Below are 21,306 nucleotides of genomic sequence, written 5' to 3'. Positions count from 1 at the left end.
CCCCTGAAGAATCACGCAAGTCCTTGAAAGTCAAAACGGACTCTAAGAAAATCATCCATGCTACAAAATGAAGAGACCCTGAAAAAACTGTGCTAAGTGAAAGAAGTCAGGCACCTTGAAGACCATATATTGTCTAATTTCACTTACATCAAATGCCCAACATAGGCAAATCCATAGAGACATAAAGGAAGGTATATGGAGTTGCCAGGGGTTGAGGAAAGAAAAAAGTAGTGTCTGCAATAGGCATAAGGTTCTTTTGGGGGTGATGAAAATCTTCTAGAATCAGATAGTGGTGATCTTTACACAATCCTGCAAACAAACCAAAACCACGGAATTGCATGTTTTAAATATGGAATTTATAGAATGTGAATTATATCTCACTTAAAAAAAATTCAGCATAAGAATATACTGACAAGGGTCCTCTCTGTTATGTTGCTAACAGGAGTATCAGTTTGGTTTTTTTTGGCTGCAACACACAGCATGTGCGATCTTAGTTTCCTGACCAGGGATTGAACCCATGCTCCCTACAGTGGAAGCATGGAGTCTTAACCACTGGATCACCAAGGAAGTCCCCAGTGTTAACTAGTGAAAGCCTTTTTGCAGGGGAGAGTAGCAAAAATACTAAAATTTTAATCATGGATATGAGCAATTTCTCTTTGAGAACATAAACTAAGGGAAACATTTAGAAACTCCAAAGTTTATATGTAAGAACATCTGATACAGAATTGTTTTTTAATAGAGTAAAAATAAATATCCTATTTAAAAGTAAACACAGGGAATTCCCTGGTAGTCCAGTGGTTAGGAACTCAGCGCTTTCACTGACGGACTGCTTGGGTTCAGTCCCTGCTAGGGGAATCAAGACCTCACAAACTACGCAGCATGGCCAAATAAATAAATAGAACATAAATATCTTATTTGTCAATCTTTAGGAAAATGCTTAAATTAATAGCACATCCACATAAAATAACACTACACAGCCATTATTAACAAAGTTTTAGCTGACATTTAAAATTTTAAAGTTTTAAAGTTTAAAAGTTAAAGTTTTAGCTGACAACATGTGGGAAAATAAAAACATATACATATATAAAATCTAATTTTTTAAAATGCGACATCAACACTAGCTTTTTAAAATAAATTTTAGGATACATACCATCATTATGTCTGGGAGATAAGACTGTGGGCAAGTTTCACTTCTTTCTCCTAAAACTTTCTCAAAGTTACTACCTACTTGTCTTTAATTGTTTCCCAAGATTAGAAGCTTTATAAGACAGTGACTTCATGGTGTTCCCCAACATTTTTGTGGCTTATAGTAAAACTCAGTCATGTGGTTGGTTATTGGGTGAAATGAATATTTTCAATCTGAGAAAAAGAAGAAAGTCTATAAAATTGTACACGAAAGCAAAAATGACAATACCTGTGAACAGAAGAAAGAAGAAAATAAACAAAATGTTAACAGTCATTTGAGGCTGTGTAAATGGTTTTCTTTTTTAATACACAGATGTCTAGATTTTCAATAATGAGAAGAATACTTTCATGATATTTGTCACAGATAAACTTTTCACATGGATGTTTAGCAGAAAAATTTTAAAGACCTGAATGATAAACAGGAAAACCTGTTTGCCAGACAATTCATGTTCCTCCAAGTCATCAGGCTTCAGGAATCGAAGGGAGACTACGAGAGGTGCCAGCTCACAATGACATCTGACTGGGCGCAGGGCACGGTGCCCTCCCCACTGGGGCCGGGCACGCCCCCGCACCCTCTTCACCCAAAAGCATGTCCTCTGGCTTCCACCTGCGGTGAGCGGCCCCGTGGGGCCTTGCTGCCAGTCTGCTTCAGGGCCTCCCACATTCCCCAGGGAGAAGAAAGTGTTCTGTGTGGTGTTGTTTAGTTGACCCTTTTGCAACCCCATGGACTGCAGCGTACCAGGCTCCTCCGTCCACGGGATCTTCCAGGCAAGAATACTGGAGTGGGGTGCCATTTCCTTCTCCAGGAGATCTCCCCAACCCAGGGATCGAACCTGCGTCTCCTGCGTTGGCAGGCAGGATTCTTCACCACTGACCCACCAGGGAAGCCCATGCTCTACGTGCAGACTCCCTTAATCTAAAGAGATCAGTTAGATATAAGATTAAGCAGAAAAGCTTAGCTAAGTTTGAGACCTTTTTTTCTTTAAGTCCAAATAACAAAAATTAAAAAACAAAATAAGAAGCAATCGCTCCTATTAATAAGTTGGGTCTGTGGACATTTCAGGTGGCAAACCTACTTCCCAATTAAAATTAGAATTGTCTTATATTTTTGCCTTCTCTTTCATCTGAAAGAGTATTTCTCATAGTTACCTGACTGTGGAATACAGTAAAGACAGAAAACCCCACATATCCTTGCCTTTTTATACTGCAGTTGCACTGGGACGCTCATCATTCAGCACAAAGATTTGTGCTGAGATGGCAAGACTCATCTGAGGAGGAAAAGTGTCAGAGAGAGAGAGAGAGAGAGTGTGTGTGTGTGTGTGTGTGTGTGAGTGAGTGTGGGTCCCCTCTGTGCTGAGTTTTTTCCCTGCATTCAGCATATTCATCTGAGGAGAGAGAGTATCAGAGAATCAGAGTGAGCGAGCGAGAGGGTGTGTATGCGGAGAGAGAGAGAGTGAGTGTGCATGTGCGTGTGTGTATGTGTGTCCCCTCTGTGTTCCTTGAGTTTTACCCCTGCATTCAGCATATTCAATGCCTTCTGCACCTAAGAGTCCTGTGCTCTGGGCGGTAAAGCAGCCATTTCAATCCTGTGTCTCTTCTCCCACAGTCACAGCTGGTTAGCGCCAGGGGAAGAGTTCCATTTCAGGGATCTAAGGCGGAAACCTTAGGTATGTAAGATGCAGGTGTCCAGGAGGCTCTTGGATACACTTTCCAAGGGAAATGTCCAGAAGAATACATTAGACTGCCCGGGAAGAATGGGTAAAGAGAGAAGAGGGAACAGGGCCTAACCTGAGGAACACTAATGCTTACGGTTCCCCGAGGGGGAAGAACCTACACACCGTGTGGGAAGGAGCATCATCAGGCCAGTGATACGGCGGGAAAAGGGCAAGAAGGTGCGGCTTCACAGACACCTGAGGATGAGCGCATTTTAGGACAGAACATTCACAGGTGTCAAATGCTGCTGAGGAGCAGGTAAGCCAAGAACTGAAGAGTGATCAACACATCTGGTGATGTCATTTCTACAAAACACATCCACCGCAAAACCCCTGAACCTGGTCATTCCTGGTCCCCATCTCTATTTCCACATTAAAACAGGGTACAGGGTGGTGTTGGGTTTTTAATCTTACAATGTTCCAGGAATCTTAGAAAGTCAACATCTCTAAATATATCTTTAGGTGAACTCAACCTAAACCTTGTCAATTCCAGGCAGCAGTAACAAAAATGGGGTGGGGGAGCAGGCAGATTATCAAATTTAGATGCCAACAAGAAAAGAGCAGGAGAGAGGGAAATCATTTGATAAGTGCCTGTTTGTTAACAAGTGTTTCTAGAAACTACGAGTTTTATTTTCAAACAACTATGGCCCTAATGGAAAAACCAAAAGATCCAAGTGATTCAATTCTCTAAAGCTGTCAAAGTGGAATGATGTTTGCTTCATCCGAGGCTACGGGAGGCCTCTTTTAGAATGTTTTTGTGGCATCTTCTAAACTAAGTAGGTCCACAAATACAGAAAAATAAGACTAATTTCCTTCCTCTTCCTTCCTGTTCCACCTGGAATTTCACTGTAGGCTTGGGCTACCAGGGCCTCTGAGGCCAGAACTTCAGCAAACCCTGGCCAACAGCACTGCCACATACCGAAGCCCAGAAAGACCAGTGCCTCGAGTCAGGAATACTGCATGTGTGGACAGGGAATGGTGCTTTTCATAGACCCTAGTCACAGCTACTCTGAGTATCCAGCACTGTTTTGATATCTGAAGGACAAAATAGACGCCAGCAATGATCATAATAATACCTGATTTTACTAAGGACTGAGTATTCTTAAACAGATTATGTCTCTAAACAGCTCGAAGAGGAAGTATATTATGGTTCCAACTACGACTTCATCTTCTAGACAAGCTCAGAGAGGTGAATAACTCGCCCAAAGTCACACAGCTCGTGAGCAGTAGACTTGCCATTTGAGATCAGATTTGATGCCTGGTTTTAAGAGCCACTGCTGACTCCTTCACGATGCTGCCTCACGCTCTGGATACACCAAATTTAGAATTAGCAAGACTCTCTAAGCACCTCTACTTTATCTCCACCATCCACTGCCCAGCACCACTGTATCTCCCTAACTTTTCCCCAGAAAACTGTTAACTCTTTCCTCTTCCATCCAACTCTTTACAAACTCATTTGTTTCCCAGAACAGAACGGGAGAATACATGAAGAATCAATCTAGCAGAACACTGAAGATTAAATAAGTGACCTCAGACTTTCAAAACTACCCAGAAGGACCCCAAGATAAGGGTTAAAGAAAATCTAATACGCACGTGGCAGCTACCAGAAGACCTACGGCCACCACCCTCAGGATGTGTCTTGTTAGCACTGGGTACTGTATTTCCTCTGCAAGTGAGAACTTTTGATCTTTGCTCACTAAGTGTTATACAGTTTCTCCAAACTTGCAAAATTTCTCCAAAACTGTATCAGTGGTAAAAGGATGAGCTAGCTCACTAAGAAACCAGACAGTGAGTTAATGAGAAGACTATAAACCATGTCAACAGTGGAAAGAAGGTCACTGCTGTTACTTCTGCGTCTTTTCATAATGCTCAGAGTACCAGCTTTGGGCTAGTTTTCCTGAGAGTGAATCCCAGTTAAATAGAGGAAGGCAACTCTCTGCAGCTGTATCGACACTTGTCAAATGTCACAGATCCTAGATCTCTCGTCACCACTTTGATGTTGGCCCAACGCCTCGTTACCAGAGCTCCCCAGACTCCTCTGGCCAGAAAGGAGACGAGGCAATGCTATTCGCTGTCAAAACGTGGTAATCTTTCTTCCAGGGTTTCCTTCATGTAAATAGATTCAGCGTCACTTTATTCGTAGAATTTAAAACTCAGCAGCTTATTTCTGTTTTTAAAAAGTTCCTTTGTGTCTGTCTCAGCTAGTGACATACTGAGCGATATCAGTAACATGAGCTGAAAGAACCACTATCTAATATATAATTATATATTTTAATTAAAAATTGTATCTGCTTAAAAATTGTATCTACTTTGTATTCTGGTACCAACAGATAAATACCATACATGGTAAACCCTAGGATTCTAGTGAGGATGGACCTCGGAGGCCATCTAGCCCAGGCTCCCATCTCCTGGCCTCTGATACCCAAGCAAACAGCTCTCCAGCCTCTCCAGGGGCAGGGAGCTTACTGCCCACAAGGCACAGGACACGGCTGAGCAGCTCAACTTCTCAGGACGGTATTCTTCAGCTGGAGCTATACCCTGCCCACCTGTAACTCTCCACACGTGTCCATACTCATCCTCAGACGAGACAGATAGATACAGTTAACCTCTTCTCCACAAGATCCTTCTAAATCTTCCCTTCTTCAGGCTCCATCACCTTAGTCTCACCTATCATACCTCACGCAGTCAGTGTTCCTGTACAGTCAGTCACTTTGCTCTGACCTCTCAAGTATATGTTTCAGAGCACAAAATGAATTAGGGCAGTAACAAAAATGAAAATATGCTAAGGTATGTCCAAAGATCAGTTTGCAAGCCTGTGGATTGCTTTGGTGGGAAGGTTTTTTTTATTTTCATGCTTGGCAGCATCTAGCAGTTCAGGCATCTGTATGGCCTATCACCAGTACCTGGAAGAGAAGCAGCAGCAACTGCTCCACTTAATTAACTTGCGTCTCCACCCCGCCTAACTCTTAAGTAAGAACCCTGCACTATCCATCAACACTGACTATGAGGTCTAAATGAAAACCCATCTCACTGACGCTACATAATAGCCAGCTGACATATCAAAGGTCTTAATGTGACTGTGAAAATTCATGTTGGAATAATTTTGATAAAGAACATTTTTTTGTTTGTTTTGGCCATCTGATGTGAAGAACTGACTCAATGGAAAAGACCCTGATGCTGGGAAAGATTGACGGCAGGAGGAAAAGGGGACGACAGAGGATGAGATGGTTGGATGGCATCACTGACTTGACGGACGTGAGACTGAGCAAGCTCAGGAACTGGTGATGGACAAGGAAAATTGGCGTGCTGCAGTCCACAGGGTCGCAAAGACTGAGCGACTGAACTGAACTGTTTTTTACTGACATGAAAGCTTACTTTAAATAGTGTTTAAAAAATTTAAATATGCAGATTGTTTTAAGAATTATAAATCTGCCCATGTATCATAAATGACAATAGTTTGAGGGTTTGGGATTCTCTTCAAGTAATGTGTTCTTCTGAACAGCAGCATAATATTCCACTGGCACTGGCTATGATGTAAACACAAACCTACCTCATAGACACTGCAGAATCAGTTCCAGACCACCACATAAAACAAGTATCATAGTGAAGTGAAGCACACAGAGTTTCTGGCTTCCTAGTGCATATAAAAGTTAACAGTATAGTGGACCCCCAAAATGAAATTAAAAGATGCTTACTCCTTGGAAGAAAAGTTATGACCAACCTAGATAGCATACTGAAAAGCAGAGACATTACTTTGCCAACAAAGGTCTGTCTAGTCAAGGCTATGGTTTTTCCTGTGGTCATGTATGCATGTGAGAGTTGGACTGTAAAGAAGGCTGAGCACCGAAGAATTGATGCTTTTGAACTGTGGTGTTGGAGAAGACTCTTGAGAGTCCCTTGGACTGCAAGGAGATCCAACCAGTCCATTATAAGGGAGATCAGTCCTGGGTGTCCTTTGGGAAGGAATGATGGTAAGCTGAAACTCCAGTACTTTGGCCACCTCATGAGATGAGCTGACTCATTGGAAAAGACCCTGATGCTGGGAGGGATTGGGGGCAGGAGGAAAAGGGGACAACAGAGGATGAGATGGCTGGATGGCATCACTGACTCGATGGACTTGAGTCTGAGTGAACTCTGGGAGTTGGTGATGGACAGGGAGGCCTGAAGTGCTGCGATTCATGAGGTCACAAAGAGTCGGACACGACTGAGTGACTGAACTGAACAGTATATTGAAGTCTATTAAAATGATATGTAATAGCATTATTTCTAAAAAAGAACGATCTACATACCTTAATTTAAAAACACTTTATTGCTAAAAAAAAATGCTAACCATCATCTAAGCCTTTAGCAAGTCCTATTCCTTTTGCTGATAAAGGGTCTTGCCTTGATGATGATGGCTACTGACTGATCAGGGTGCTGGCTGCTGAAGGCTGGGGTGGCTGTGGCAATTTATTAATATAAGATGACAATGAGGCTTACCACATCGATGGAGTCTTCCTTTCAGAGTTTTCTGTAGCATGTAGTGCTGTCTGACAGTGTTTTACCCACAGTACAACTTTTAAAATTGGAATCGATCCTCTCAAGCCCTGCTGCTGTTTTATCAACTAAGTGTGCAATATTCTAAATCCTTTGTTGCCATGTCAAACCTTCTTCACCAGGAGCAGTTTCCATCTCAAGAAATCACTTTGTTTGCTCATCATAAGAAGCAACTCCTCATTTGTTCAGTTTTATCATGAGATTGCAGCAATTCAGTCCCATCTTCAGGCTCCACTTCTAGTTCTCCACCACAGTTACAGTTATTTCCTCCACTAAAGTCTTGAACCCCTCAAAGTCGCCCATGACGGTTGGAATCAACTTCTCCTAAATCCCTGTTAATGTTGACATTTTGACCTCTTCCTGTGAATCATAAATGTTCTTCACAGTATCTAGAATGGTGAATCCTTTCCAGAAGGCTTTCAATTTGCTTTGTCCAGATCCATCAGAGGAATCACTATCGATGGCAGCTATGGCCTTACAAAATACACGTCCTAAATAGTAAGATTTGAAAGTCAAATTACTTCTTGATCCAAAGGCTGCAGAATGGATGCTGTGTTAGCAGACATGCAAACACCATCAATCTCGCCGTACAACTCCATCAGAGCTCTTGAGTGACCATGGGTGTTGTCAACGAGCAGTCATTTTTTTCTGAGCAATAGGACTCAACAGTAAACTATGCTGTAAACACATGTGCTGTCATCCAGGCTACATAATTTTCATTTAGAGACTACAGGCAGAGTAGATTTAGCTCAGTTTTTAAGGGCCCTAGTAGTTTCAGGATGGCACATGAGCACTGGCTTCAACTTCAAGTCATCACCGGAATTAGCCCGTAACAAGAGAGTCAGCCTGTCTTTTGAAGCTTTGAAGACAGGCACTGACTTCTGCTCTCTAGCAATTAAAGTCCTAAATGGCATCTTCTTCCAATGAAGGCTCATTTGTCTAAACTGAAAATCTGCTGGGTAGCGGAGTCACCTTCACCGACCACATGAGCAGATCTTCTGCGTAACTCGCTGCAGTGTCTACATCTGCACTTGCTGCGTCACCCTGCATTCTTATGTTACGGAGATGGCTTCTCTCCTTAAACCTCATGAGCCAACCTCCGTCAGCCTTCACAGAATTGAAGAGAGTTAGGGCTTTGCTGTGGATGAGGCTCTGATTCAGGGGAATGCTGTGGTTTGCTTGACCTTCCACCTAGACCACTAAAACTTCCTCCACACCAGCTATAAGCCTGCTGCACGCTCATCACTGATGTGGTCACTGGAGCGGCACCTTTAATTTCCTTCAAGAACTCTTCCTTTAAAAAAAGGAAGCCTCAAAAGTTCTTCCTTCAAGAACTTTTCACAACTTGGCTAACTTAAGCATAGGAGGCCTTGATTTTAGCCTGTCTCTACTTCCCATGTGCCTTCTTCACTAAACTTAATCACCTTTAGCTTTTGATTGAAAATGAAAGCCAAGCAACTCTTCCTTTCACCCGAACACCTAGAGGCCGTTGTAGGGTTATTAAATGGCCTAATTTCCATATTGCTGTGCCTCGAGGAATGGCTGTTTCTTGGGTTCAGAAGCCAGAGGAGAAGGTGAACGGTGGAGGAACAGCCACTCACTGGAGCAGTGAGCACACACACATTTATCCATGAAGTTCACTGTCTCACATGGGTGCAGTTCCTGGCACCCCAAAACAATTACAATAGTAACACAAAGATCATGGATCTCAGATCACCATAACAAATAAAATAGCAATGAAAAGGTCTGAAATATTGACAGAATTACCAAAACGTGACACCGAGACATGAAGTAAGCAAATGCTAATGGAAAAATGGCCCTGTTAGACTTGCTCAAGGCAGGGTGCCACAAACATTCCATTAAAAAAAAAAAGTAGTATCTGTGACAGTAAAATGAAGCCTTCCTGTAGTCCCCTTTTTAATGAACACATCAGTTCTTTTCCATTTTTGCTCTTATAAACAAAACAGCCACGAAGCCGTACACACAGTTTTGCACACTTGTCTGAGTATATCCATAGCAGAAAATTCTGGCAGATGGAACTGCATGGTCTGCAGTATTTGTCTGCTAACTTTTGACTCTAAAGAGCTAGGACAAGAAGAAATCAGGAGTGTAGACAGCCTTTAGGCAGCAGATGAGTCAATTATTTCCTAGAACAGGCTGTTTTAGTTTGGTTTCACAAGGACCTATCTGCTGGAGACAGAACAGAGGGTCGTCCTTGGAACCATATCCCCAGACCACCCTGTATTCGACTACTGAGTGCTCTATAGAAGCAGAGAGGAAAGTAGGTGGTCCCACCCAACCTCTGTGCACGGGTTCCAGCTGAAGAGCAGAGACTCAGACCTCCCCGGTTGCCAGGTTGTCATCAATTCTGTACAGGGAAAACCAGCCCAATTCCAGGAGATCGAAGCTGGTCCCCTCATCTCACCTCCCTGGGCCTCACTGGTTTAGGTCTCTGGGTTGCTCTGAACAGGGAACCACCTGGAACACAGAACTATAATACCTACTGAGGAAAAAGATCTTAGCAGGATGGGTCACAGGGGCCAAATGTTTTATCAACTCCTCTCCCCTTCAGGAAACCAAACAGTGCCGAATTGTTGAGAGGTTCACTATTTTCTGCAGGAGAAAACTTCCGCAGATCGTGATAAATAGGAGGTCTGTGAGAAAATGCTTTCAGTTTAACTGAACATCGAAAATAATAAATATGTAAACTATAAAGAAGTGAGCACTTCTCTCTTTATAAAAACTTGGTAAGCTATTCCCGGGGGTGGGAGAGGGGGAGAAACTATCTCTTTTTCATATAGCTTATTTTGAGTCATATTCTGATTTACAGTCTTCATTAGAGTTATTCTATATGGAGCTGACCTGAGCACAGTACAAATCTATATATTAAGTCCTTCAGGACAGAGCTCTCAGTTACCATGTAGAGAATGGAAAACACAGGAATCAGGGTAACCACCAGAGGCTGAGAGAGAAGCCACAACTGCCAGCATCTCCTCTTGTTTTAAAAAAAAAAGCAAAGCACCAGTGTGAGCTGGATTCACTCACTTAAAAGATAGGTGATCTCTTACCTGCTTCTCTTTCTTCTGTATTTTCATTATCATCTATTAAAGGCAATTATTTTATTTCTGTAAAACATAAAAAAGGCAAAAATTATGTTAAAATCCACAATAAAACATTTCAGATTATCTCAAGATTAGCTGTGGCCCATGAGGAAAACAGAGAATGGAGGATTACTTCCACAGAACATTTACGATCAGCAATCTTCCAGCCTGACACTCCTGAGAGCCCTGTGCACCAGCCTAAGCCTACCTATTCCCATCTTGAGCCCTCAGTTTTCGCTCCAGGTACAGCAGAGTCAAAAACATACTGTCTTCGTAGATAAAACAAGTTATAAGAGATGCTGGTGCATTAAATCACAAAGGGAACTAAAAGAGGAACCGAAAATGATGCCATGAATATATTTGGGGGGTGTGGAGGGGTGGAGGGGGGCTAGAACTAATAAGCAAAGCCCTCATTTTTGGGGGGAAGAAAATTAGTAAATAATATCTATAACTGATATATCAAGAAATAGAAATATGCACAATAAAAAAGAGAGTTAAAGGACTTCCTTGGCTAAGACTCCATGATTCCAGTGCAGGGGGCCCAGGTTCGATTCCTAGTCAGGGAACTAGACTCCATGTGCCACAATTAAAACCAGTGCAGCCAAATAAATAAATAAATATTTTTAAAAGAGAAAGAGCTGAAAGTTAAAACTGGTTCTTCTGAAGGATAGAGGAGCTGCTATGAGACAGGACAGGGCACTCTTGCACTTCATCATATGCTGTCCTACATTACTTGATGTTTCAAACCATGTGCATTTTAAACTGACAAAATAAATTCTATTTCAATATTCCACAATTTCTTCCTAATGATTTTCTTATACCATTCCCATCATTTCCTAATGATTTTATTATACCCATTATTATTATACCCATTTTATTATACCCATTCCCAGGCTCCAACCACAAAGCCCATGATGACACTGAGCTTCTCATAAATGTCTTTTGAGCAGCACAGCCACAAGACCCCAGCAACTGGCTTGAGAGGTCTGGAAGTGCTCTGGGGCATCCAAGGGACAGAGGACCTCTGTTCTAGGAAACCCAGAATGGAGGGCTGCCTGAGTCACCCACTCTCATCTCCCCCAAAGACAAACAATGGAAAGATCATAGTATATATATCTTGGCTTCCGGTTCTAGTCTGGATGTAGACACCAATTCATAATCATTGTTTACCTTGATTTTCTGGACATCCCACAGAGCTAGGAACCCATCCCAGAGGTGCATAATTATCCTTATGATACACTTATTTCTCACATGCAAGTGAATGCGGTATGTGCAGGCGTCAGAGAACTTTTAGATTAATCCAAGGCAGTCTCACTTAAGTGGGCTCATGGTGTGTTTGATGCAAATGAGAAAGATGAAGGCCTTGGGATTTCAATCATCTGTGGGAACCACAATTACAGTTTAAAGTCTGTCAATTTAGGGCTTTCTTTTCCTCCAAGAGTCAGAAGCACTTTCTATTCAAAGGAGCATAATATGTTACCAGGCTACTGCTGCTTGCAAAGAGCACAGCATCCATGGAAGCAACAAGTGGCAAATTGGGCACAGGCAGGCCCTAGACCAAGGGGCAAAGAGAGGGCAGCAGAGAAGAACTGGCCAAGTCAGGAAAAGGGAAAACCAAGTCAGTAAATAGTGCTTTGAAGGGTCAGTGTGAGGACTAACATTTGATGAAACAACGAACTTTCCTCAAGAAAACCGTAAATTCCTGAGAAATGGCAAGGTAAGGGCTCTGAAATCAGGGCAGTTCAGAGAACCTTACCCTCTGGACTTCAATACAGTGGAGTTGACTCTAGGTCAACTATGTTAGCACAAAAGTCTATCTCCTTTATCTTTCAATTTTGAGTTATCAGACCCCAGAAAATCAACCATTCTCAACCATCACAAACTGCCACAAATTCTGAAATGAAGAAGGAAGTTTGCAAAATAAACTCTAGCTAATAAAAAGGGATATTATCAATAACCAGACATGTAACTCAAATAAAATTCTACCCAACAAAATGAAATCAATTGCTTACAAAATGCAGAAAAAGTCTAGTGCCAAGAAAAACCACCTTTTACTATATATATATTTAAAAAATCAAGTATAATGCAGTAGAGACATCAAAAAACACAATTTCTGATTAAGGTCCACAAACCAGCATGCAAATAAACAGGGCCCCAACACTGCCTGCAATGTGGGGAAACAGGTCCAACTGATCTCACTGTTGGCAGGTTCACCGTCCCCAGCTTTCTGAAAGCACTCAGGCAACATGCCACCTAGATCTATGGACTGCGGCGGTTCCACTTTCAGGAATCCACCCCAAGGCAATCAGCCAGTAGGAAATCAAGCTGAGAGGAAGCTTAGGGATGGGGTGGGAGGCAGTGTGGAAACGCTGTCACAGCAGAGCTCAGCCACCGCAGAGGACCACTGTTCCCTGGGTCCCGTCACAGGGCCTGGGAAGATCAGAGGCGGCCAATGAGCACAAGCTAGAAAGACTGGGAAGGTGAGGGGCTGACCCAAGTAAGGCGTGAATGTGCTTACTCAGCAGGGAGAAGGCTTGGAGGAAAAGAGCTGGGTGAAAGATCCTAAACCAAATCTCACCACCACCCCTCACCAGGTGTTCACACGAGACACCTGCACCCTCGGGGATTTTCACGCCATGCAGATAAACCCACTCTCTTTCCCGAAAGAGACAATGTGTGTGAAATCCAAGCACGTCCCAGTGATGCTGCTATGAGAGTAACTGCTTCAGGGACCTCCCTGGTGGTCCAGGGGTTAAGACTTCAGCTTCCAATGCAGGGGCTGCAGGCTGGATCCCTGGGATCCCTGGTCGGGGAACTAAGATCCCACATGCCAAGGAAAGAACTGCTCTCATTCACTGAAAGCAAGTATTTGGCCAACCTTGCGTTGTGACTGTGAAATCATTTCTAGTACCCGGATGGACTGCCACACACCAGCATGTAGGTACTTCACAAGATAGCAGCTGTCATCAACAGCATCAATTTGGTATTCAATAAGCATGTATTGACTTTTATTTCTCCAAATACCATCTAGTAGTTTACTAGGCATTCTCTCTGAGGTTTTCTCTACCTTTTTCCTCTTTGATGGCACATGTTTAAAAAACACAAAACTACCTAATCTTTTTGTGCAGCTGAATTTTATGCAGCAGGAATAGCGAATGAGATATACGCTAAAGCAGGTACTTCTGCACAACACTGGAAACAGTTTCACAGCCTCTGCTGCTGCGCTGACATCACCCAAAAGTTGTGATTAGATAGATCCTTTAGGTTCAATAAAGTGCAAATTAAAACAGTAATTTCAGAGTCCCACAATTTAATTAGAAGCATAATACAAATATATTCTGAAACTCCTGTGTGGACAAACCAGGAAACTTGTCAAGAGTGTATTAAAAAAGATTTTAAAAAAGTGTATAACTGGGGCTTCCCTGGTGGCCCAGAGGTTGAGACTTCGTGCTTCCACTGTTGGAGCGCATGGGTTCATTCTCTGGCTGGGGGCCTAGATTCCACACGCCTTGCAGCACCGCAAAAAATAAAAATAAAAAATAAAAATTTAAAAGTATGTAACTTTTGAATGACATGAAAACTGGGCGAACTCCTCAATGCATTTCACTGCTCATTTATGAAAGCAGTATTTAATTACCTTCACAAGAAGGTTAGTTGTTAATAATATAAAAAGTAAACAATATAAATATTCCCATTCCTTCTTAACACTGACAGCAAAGCTTACATTAAGAAAAATGGGTGCAGGTTCATTAAGAACATTCTGAAATGTATGACTTTTTCTCTCTCCACTTCAACAATTCTGCCCCAGCGCCATCTCCCAAGCTCCTCCGTGCAGTCAGCCTTTGTCTCCTCACCTATGGAAAGGCTGACAGCGCCAACCTCAGAGTGCACACAAGCCTTCTGGTAGCCTTCGGTGTCACCTGTCCTGGGCTTCCCTCCAGGGCAGGGGAAGGAAGGCGGCCCCCCTCTCCAGAGGACAACTAGCCTTCCGTCGGCACTTGAGGTCCATCCTCTCCTGCTTCGCAGCCAGTCTCTCCTCGTTTTTCTCCGGTTTCCCCTCAGATGCCACCTGCCACCAGAGTCTTCCTTAACTCCCCTACTCCCCCCAACCCATCCCCAGTCTCTTCTCTCACCCTAATTTAGCTTTTTTTTTCTGGCACTTGTTACTACCTGACGTTGTATTACATCTAGTTGATGACAAACTTATTACCTGTGAGATGCACACACACGAGTGTAAGCTCTGTTTTGTTCATGTTGTACTTCCTGAGTCTGAAAAAGCAACGGGCTCATAATGGGGACTCAATAAACATGTGTTCCATGAAGAATCACTTCCTTCTCTCTGCAGACAAACAGCCTCAACTCTACCTCAGAACAGTAACCATACTAACAAATCCCACACCTGAATCATCACTTCCTTTCGTATTACTTCCCTAGAGCTCCTCTTGGCAATGACTCCCTAGTTAATAAGTCCAAGGCCTTATCCTGAGTTTCTTGCAGCACTGTAAGCTACAGACCATTTTCTCCTCTTAAAATGCTCATCTCACTGGTCTCCTGGAGGCCATTCTCTCCAGCTTTCCCTCCGACCGCAGGCTTCCAAAGCCTGCAGGCTTCCTCCCTAGGCTCATCGCATTACAAGGCCCAACTCTTAAATGTCAGTGTCCCCGTGGCTAAACACTCTTAAGTTCGAACAACTTCACGTGGCAATGTTAATCACATCACTCTAAAACAGGACGGAGTCAATGATGTGTTATAAGTTCCACATGGGCTCTGAGTTCTCCACTCAACTCCCAGACTCCACCTCAGCCACTCAGTCCTGTCCAACTCTGCAACCCCGTGGCCTATAGACCACCAGGCTTCTCTGTTCATGGGATTCTCCAGGCAAGAATACTGGAGTCGGGTGACATTTCCCAAATCCAAGTCCTCCTGACCTCTAAGTAGACTTATCCATCCATATCCTGGCCAGTTCCAATCAGGGATTCCACAGATACCCCCCAAATCCCACAACTCTTCCAAAATCAAACTCAACACTGCCTTTACACACACATACACACCTGCTTCTATCACACACATACACACACACACACACCCCTATGTCTCTCACTGGAGGTCAAAGACACATACACACACCTATGTCTCTCACTGGAGGTCAGAGTCCCACAACCTGCCACCCAGCCCAGAGTCCAGTTGTCCTAAACTCCTTCCCTCCCTTTCCCTAACTCCTTCCTCTTTACTGAATCCTGAGGATCTTCCCCAGTCCACTTTGGGTTGAGGGTGTTTTTCACCTGACCCAGCCTCCTAAGTGTCTCTGTTCGTAAGTGCCTTCCACCCTCATACCATTACCCTCATTGCACCAAGCATGTGTTTTCCTAAAGTATCTGCCAAATCAGATCATTATCTCTGCAGTGTCTTCAGAAAAGAAACCATTCTTCCCATCACAGAGCCCTGCACAAGGGAGCCAGCCTCTAGTCCGCGTCTGCTGCTCCAACGTTACCTTTCACCATTCAGCCAACTGTTCTGAACACGAAGTTCAAGCTGTGCCTCCTTCCACTTCACGCTCTTATCCTTCAAAACTCAACGCTGTGTGTCCTGTTCTCTGGGATGCTGTACCTGACTTCCCTAAGCCCTGAAAACACCTCCGAGGAGCGCTAAGCCACAGCAGCTATGCCACCATGGTATCGTCTTTCCCCTGTATCTGCGTGCCATCAGCTCCGTGCCTCTGTGCCCTCCAGGAAGGGACTGTGTCCTGCACCATTTGGCTCAGTGCCTGACATCTGGGCTCATAAAGGATTACCTGTGGAGTAAGGGAGTGAATAAATTGGAAAGTGATGTTTACAGAAAAGGCTTTGAGCTCCTACCTTCTTGATCATAACTAGTGGCCTTTCTTTTTCCTTTCCTGTTTACTGTTCTTTTACGTACAAATTTCTTAGCACTCATCATTCATGCTTTTTCAAAGTAATACATGTACTTAGCTTAAGAATTTAATAATATGCAGTTTTGTTAAAACAAAACATATTCCCCTGACTCTGCTCCTCCCCATCCTGACTCACTCTCCCAGAGGTAATCTTTTGATCTACAGCTCTTCCTTCTGCCTCGTTTCAAAATATTTCTTAAAAACAGTGATTACAAAATTAACAATAAAAATCATTAGGGTAATCTCAACAGATGCAGAAAAAGCTTTCGACAAAATTCAATATCCATTCATGATAAAAAAAACTCTCAACAAAGTGGGCCCAGAGGGAACATACCTCAACGTAATAAAGGTCATATATGACAACCCACGGGGCTTCCTCAATGGCTCAGCGGTAAAGAAGCCACCTGCAATGCAGGAGACACAGGAGGTGCGGGTTCAATCCCTGAGTCGGGAAGATCCCTTGGAGGAGGAGTAAATGGCAAGCCACTCCAGTATTCTTGCCTGAAACATCCCATGGACAGAGGAGTCTGGCAGGCTGCAGTCCAAAGGGTCACAAGAGCCAGACAAGACTGATCAACTGAGTGCAATGACAAACCCATAGCTAATACCATCCTCAAGAGTGAAAAGCTTTTCTTCTTAGATCATGAACAAGACAAGAATGCCCACTCTCACCACTTTAGTATTGGAAATCCTAGCCAGGGCAATCAGACTAGAAAAAGAAATAAAAGGCATCCAAACTGGAAAGTAAAACCATCACTATCTGAAGATGACCTGATGCTTTATAAAGAAAACACTATCGACTCTGACAAAAACCCATCAGAACTAATAAATGAATTTGGTGAAGTTGCAGGATATAAAATTAATAATAGAACTATGTAGCATTTCTATACACTAATAATGATCTCTCAGAAAAAGAAATTAAGAAAACATCTGCAACTCCCATCAAAAAGAGTAAAATACCTAGGAATAAACTGAACAAAGAAGCTGAAAGACCTGTAGTTTGAGGCTATCGGACATGGATAAAAGAAACTGAAAACAACACAAATAGAAAGATACACTGTGTTCACAAGTTGGAAGAAGTAATACTGTTAAAATGATCATACTACCCAAAGCAACCTACAGAGTTAATGCAATCCCTATCAAAATACCAATGGCATTTTTCACAGAGCTAGATAGAAGAAATAATCCTAAAATTTGTGTGGAACCAAAAAAGACCCCAAATATCCAAAGTTATCCTGAGAAAGAAGAAGAAAGATGAAAGCATCACGCTCCTTGATTTTGAAGCATACACCCGAAACTGACACAATATTGTCCGTCAACTACGCTTCAGTATCAGTAAACAGGTAAGATTTCTAAGAAATACACTAATACTGCTATCAGGCCTTTTTACGATTTTAAACATGATTCTATCAGTTTCTTCCTATAAAACAGGAGATGGCAAATATTTTTATAAAATACCAGATAATAAATATTTTAGGTTTTGCAGACCACACAGTCTCTGTTGCAACTGTTCAATTTTGCCACTGCAGCATGAAAACAGCCACAGACAACATGCAAACGTATGGGTTTGTATTTCAAAGAAACAACAAAAGCACGAAACCCCCCTGCTACAGAAGATGAACTGTATCTTCCTGGTATAGTTATTATTAAACCAATATTCATTTCACAGCTAAGATATGAACTATACTGTGCTAAAGTTTTCTTTTTGGGGGTAATCTTTCCCCCTAAATGGCAATCCACTCCAGCACTCTTGCCTGGAAAATCCCATGGACGGAGGAGCCTGACAGGCTACAGTCCATGGGGTCGCACAGAGTCGGACACGACTGAGCGACTTCACTTTCACTTTCCCCCTAAAGACAGCTGCTGCTGCTAAGTCGCTTCAGTCGTGTCCGACTCTGTGTGACACCATAGATGGCAGCCCACCAGGCTCCCCCGTCCCTGGGATTCTCCAGGCAAGAACACTGGAGTGGGTTGCCATTTCTTTCTCCAGTGCATGAAAGTGAAAAGTGAAAGGGAAGTCGCTCAGTCGTGTCTGACTCTTAGCGACCCCATGGACTGCAGCCTACCAGGCTCCTCCGTCCATGGGATTTTCCAGGCAAGACCTGTAGTTTGAGGCTATCGGACACTGGAGTGGGGTGCCATTGCCTTCTCCGCTAAAGACAGCAAGTACCTTTAAATTTAAAAATGTGCTTTGTTCTCTGAGTCTCTAACTTACCTAAAAATGCTCCCCCAAAACTTTAAAAGTAGGATTCCTCTCAGCCTAGGCTCATTTCTTCCCCCTTGTACCATCCTATCTGAAGTCTCAGAGCGCTCTTCAGTCCGCTTCAAAGCCACCTCACCTTACTGGGGCCTCTCACCTCCATCCTCCTGGGGACTCATTCTCTGTGTCACTCTTAAGAGTGGACGCCCAGGTTTCTTTCTTCTCTCTGAGGGTTTACTCTCTCATTCTGGTGAATCACAGTGTCCACTAAGTCACTAGGAAATATAAGTTCTGAGACCTTCGTGTCTGACTATGCTCAGAGTCCACCCTGACGGCTTGGAGGGCAGCAAATCCCAAGTTGGAGACGGAATTCTTCTCAGAATTTCAAGAACATTTCACCACAGTCCTGTTCCTTCCAACGCCTGTTAAGGAATCTGAACCACTGAGATGGCTAATCCCTTATCTGAAACCTCTCTTCCTTCACAGAAAGCTTTTAGCCCAAGGGAGCATCTTTTCATAATGATGCACCTTGGGGCTATTTTTATCCATGAGGTTGGACACCTGGTGAATTCTTTCACATGCTGGAAACTCCTGTCTCAGTTCTGAGAAATACTCAATTACTTCCTCATAATTTCCTCCCTATTGTTTTCTTGTAATAGAACTCCTACTATTGTATTTGAATGACAGACCTTCTGGGCTATACCTCTAATTTTCTCACTAAAATTTTTTTTTGGTCTCTTTGTGATCTGCTTTCTGGGAGCTTTCCCCACCTTTCTTCTTATTTAGTTATGTATTTTTAAATAGCTAACAAGTTTACCATTCAATAATTCTTTTTTTTTTCCCCCCAGTAACCCACAATGGAAGGCCATTCAATGACAAACAGCGGTGCTTTCCTTTCAAAGACTCTATGATCTAGTAGAAGACTTTCACACAACCAGAAAACTCAACCTGGAGTGAGAAAATGCTTCTGTACCAACTTCAAGGCTCTGAATGAGTTTTTTTTCTCCATCAAAGATGTCACAGCACACACACACACACACACACAATTAGGATTTTAATTCATATACATAAGTTTTTTGATACCTGAAAGTTTTTTTTTTTTTGAACATAGAGAATTTGTAAATTAGATCTATTTGGGGGGAAACACACAAAATTTACAAATTAGATTTATTTCTGTTACCTTTTGTATATAGTTTAGGGCTTTCCAGGTGGCTCAGTGATAAAGAAATTCATCTGTCAATTCAGGAGACGCAGGAGATGTGAGTTTGATCCCTGGGTTGGGAAGATCTCCTGGAGGAGGAAATGGCAACCCGCTGCAGTATCCTTGCTGGGAAAACCCATGGACAGAGGAACCTGGCAGGCTATGATTGAGCTTGCACACGCACATACAGTTTAGGCTAGAGCTAATCTCTAAGCGGTGATCTGTGATGCTCTCCACAACAGGCTGGAAAGAACACAGCATCTTATGCCTACAAGTCAAAAGCATTCACATCCCTCCAGGTTGCAAGAGGACCGTGAGGACGGAGACCCTATCTATTTGGAATACTGCTATGTATCTAATTCCTAGCACAGTATTTTGTGAATGAGTGAATATGTGAATATTACACAGGATTTATCAATGGTGGGTCAAAAAAGATGGATCATATCTACGTAAGGGAAATAAACCAGGCACAGACTAAAAAGACCTTCTCTCCAAAAATGCAGATGCCTAACTTGAAATATCTGTCCACAATACTAGGGAGAAGGCCTGAGCACTGACTGCCACAACTTCCAAACTGAGGTAGCTCTTTGTTTTGCTGGCTTGAAAGTACAATTATCACCTCCAATATTAACTTAAGATGCTTTGCCCCTCAAAAATTGTTTTAAACACTCAATGCATTATACTAAAAGCTTTGTTACCCTCCATGTGGGTGATGCAAGCCAAAAAGCAAATGAAGAGTACTGACTTTAATCTCTGTCTGTGAGAGAAGGCATAATCAGCAGTAAGAGCAATAATCTTCTAGAAAACTCTTGTTATTGGATCAAGAGTATTAGAAATGTCCATTTTGAGAGGCTTCCTGTTAGTCAACTACAAAATAACAAGGCTTTAACCTCATTACTATTGACTTCAACAAATGTCTACCACCGCCACGAAAGTCAAAGTGAAGCCGCTCAGTCGTGTCCGACTCTGTGACCCCATGGACTGTAGCCCACCAGGCTCCTCCGTCCATTGGATCTTCCAGGCAAGAGTACTGGAGTGGGGTGCCATTTCCTTCTCCAAGAGATCTTCCTGACCCAGGGATTGAACCCGGGTCACCTGTATTGTAGGCAGATGCTTTACTATCTGAGCCACCACCTGATCAACCACTGCCATATTTCCTTATTATAATCTGCTGTATCTAACGGATGGTTGCTGTTGTTTAGTCACCAAGTCGTGTCTGACTCTGCCGCAACCCCATGGACTGTAGCCCACCAGGCTCCTCTGTGGGATTTTCCAGGTAAGAATACTAGAGTGGATTGCCATTTCCTCCTCCAGGGGATCTTCCCTACCCCAGGGATCGAACCCGAGTTTCCTATGTTGCAGGCAGATTCTTAACCGCTGAGCCACTAGGGAAGCCCATCTCGATGGCATGTGCTAAGTGTGCTAAGTCATCCCAGTCGTGTCCAGCTCTGTGGACCCTC

General features: G+C 43.0%; 1 protein-coding gene across 2 annotated transcripts in view; it reads right to left on the bottom strand.

Moving 5' to 3' along the window:
* CHD6 (chromodomain helicase DNA binding protein 6) overlaps positions 1 to 21,306 on the bottom strand; it is a 203,857-nt gene that overhangs the window by 138,210 nt on the left and 44,341 nt on the right. For both annotated transcript variants that reach the window (XM_040248622.1, XM_040248624.1), the window contains one exon: positions 10,502 to 10,558. In XM_040248622.1, the coding sequence (XP_040104556.1) occupies positions 10,502 to 10,534 (33 nt within the window). In that variant the 5' untranslated portion in view covers positions 10,535 to 10,558. The remainder of the gene's footprint in view (positions 1 to 10,501; positions 10,559 to 21,306) is intronic.

Source organism: Oryx dammah, unplaced genomic scaffold, assembly GCF_014754425.2.
Source record: "Oryx dammah isolate SB20612 unplaced genomic scaffold, SCBI_Odam_1.1 HiC_scaffold_10, whole genome shotgun sequence".
Taxonomy (NCBI): Eukaryota; Metazoa; Chordata; class Mammalia; order Artiodactyla; family Bovidae; genus Oryx; species Oryx dammah.
The sequence above is the reverse complement of the archived record's forward strand: the minus strand, read 5'-3'. Positions and strand labels throughout refer to the sequence as shown.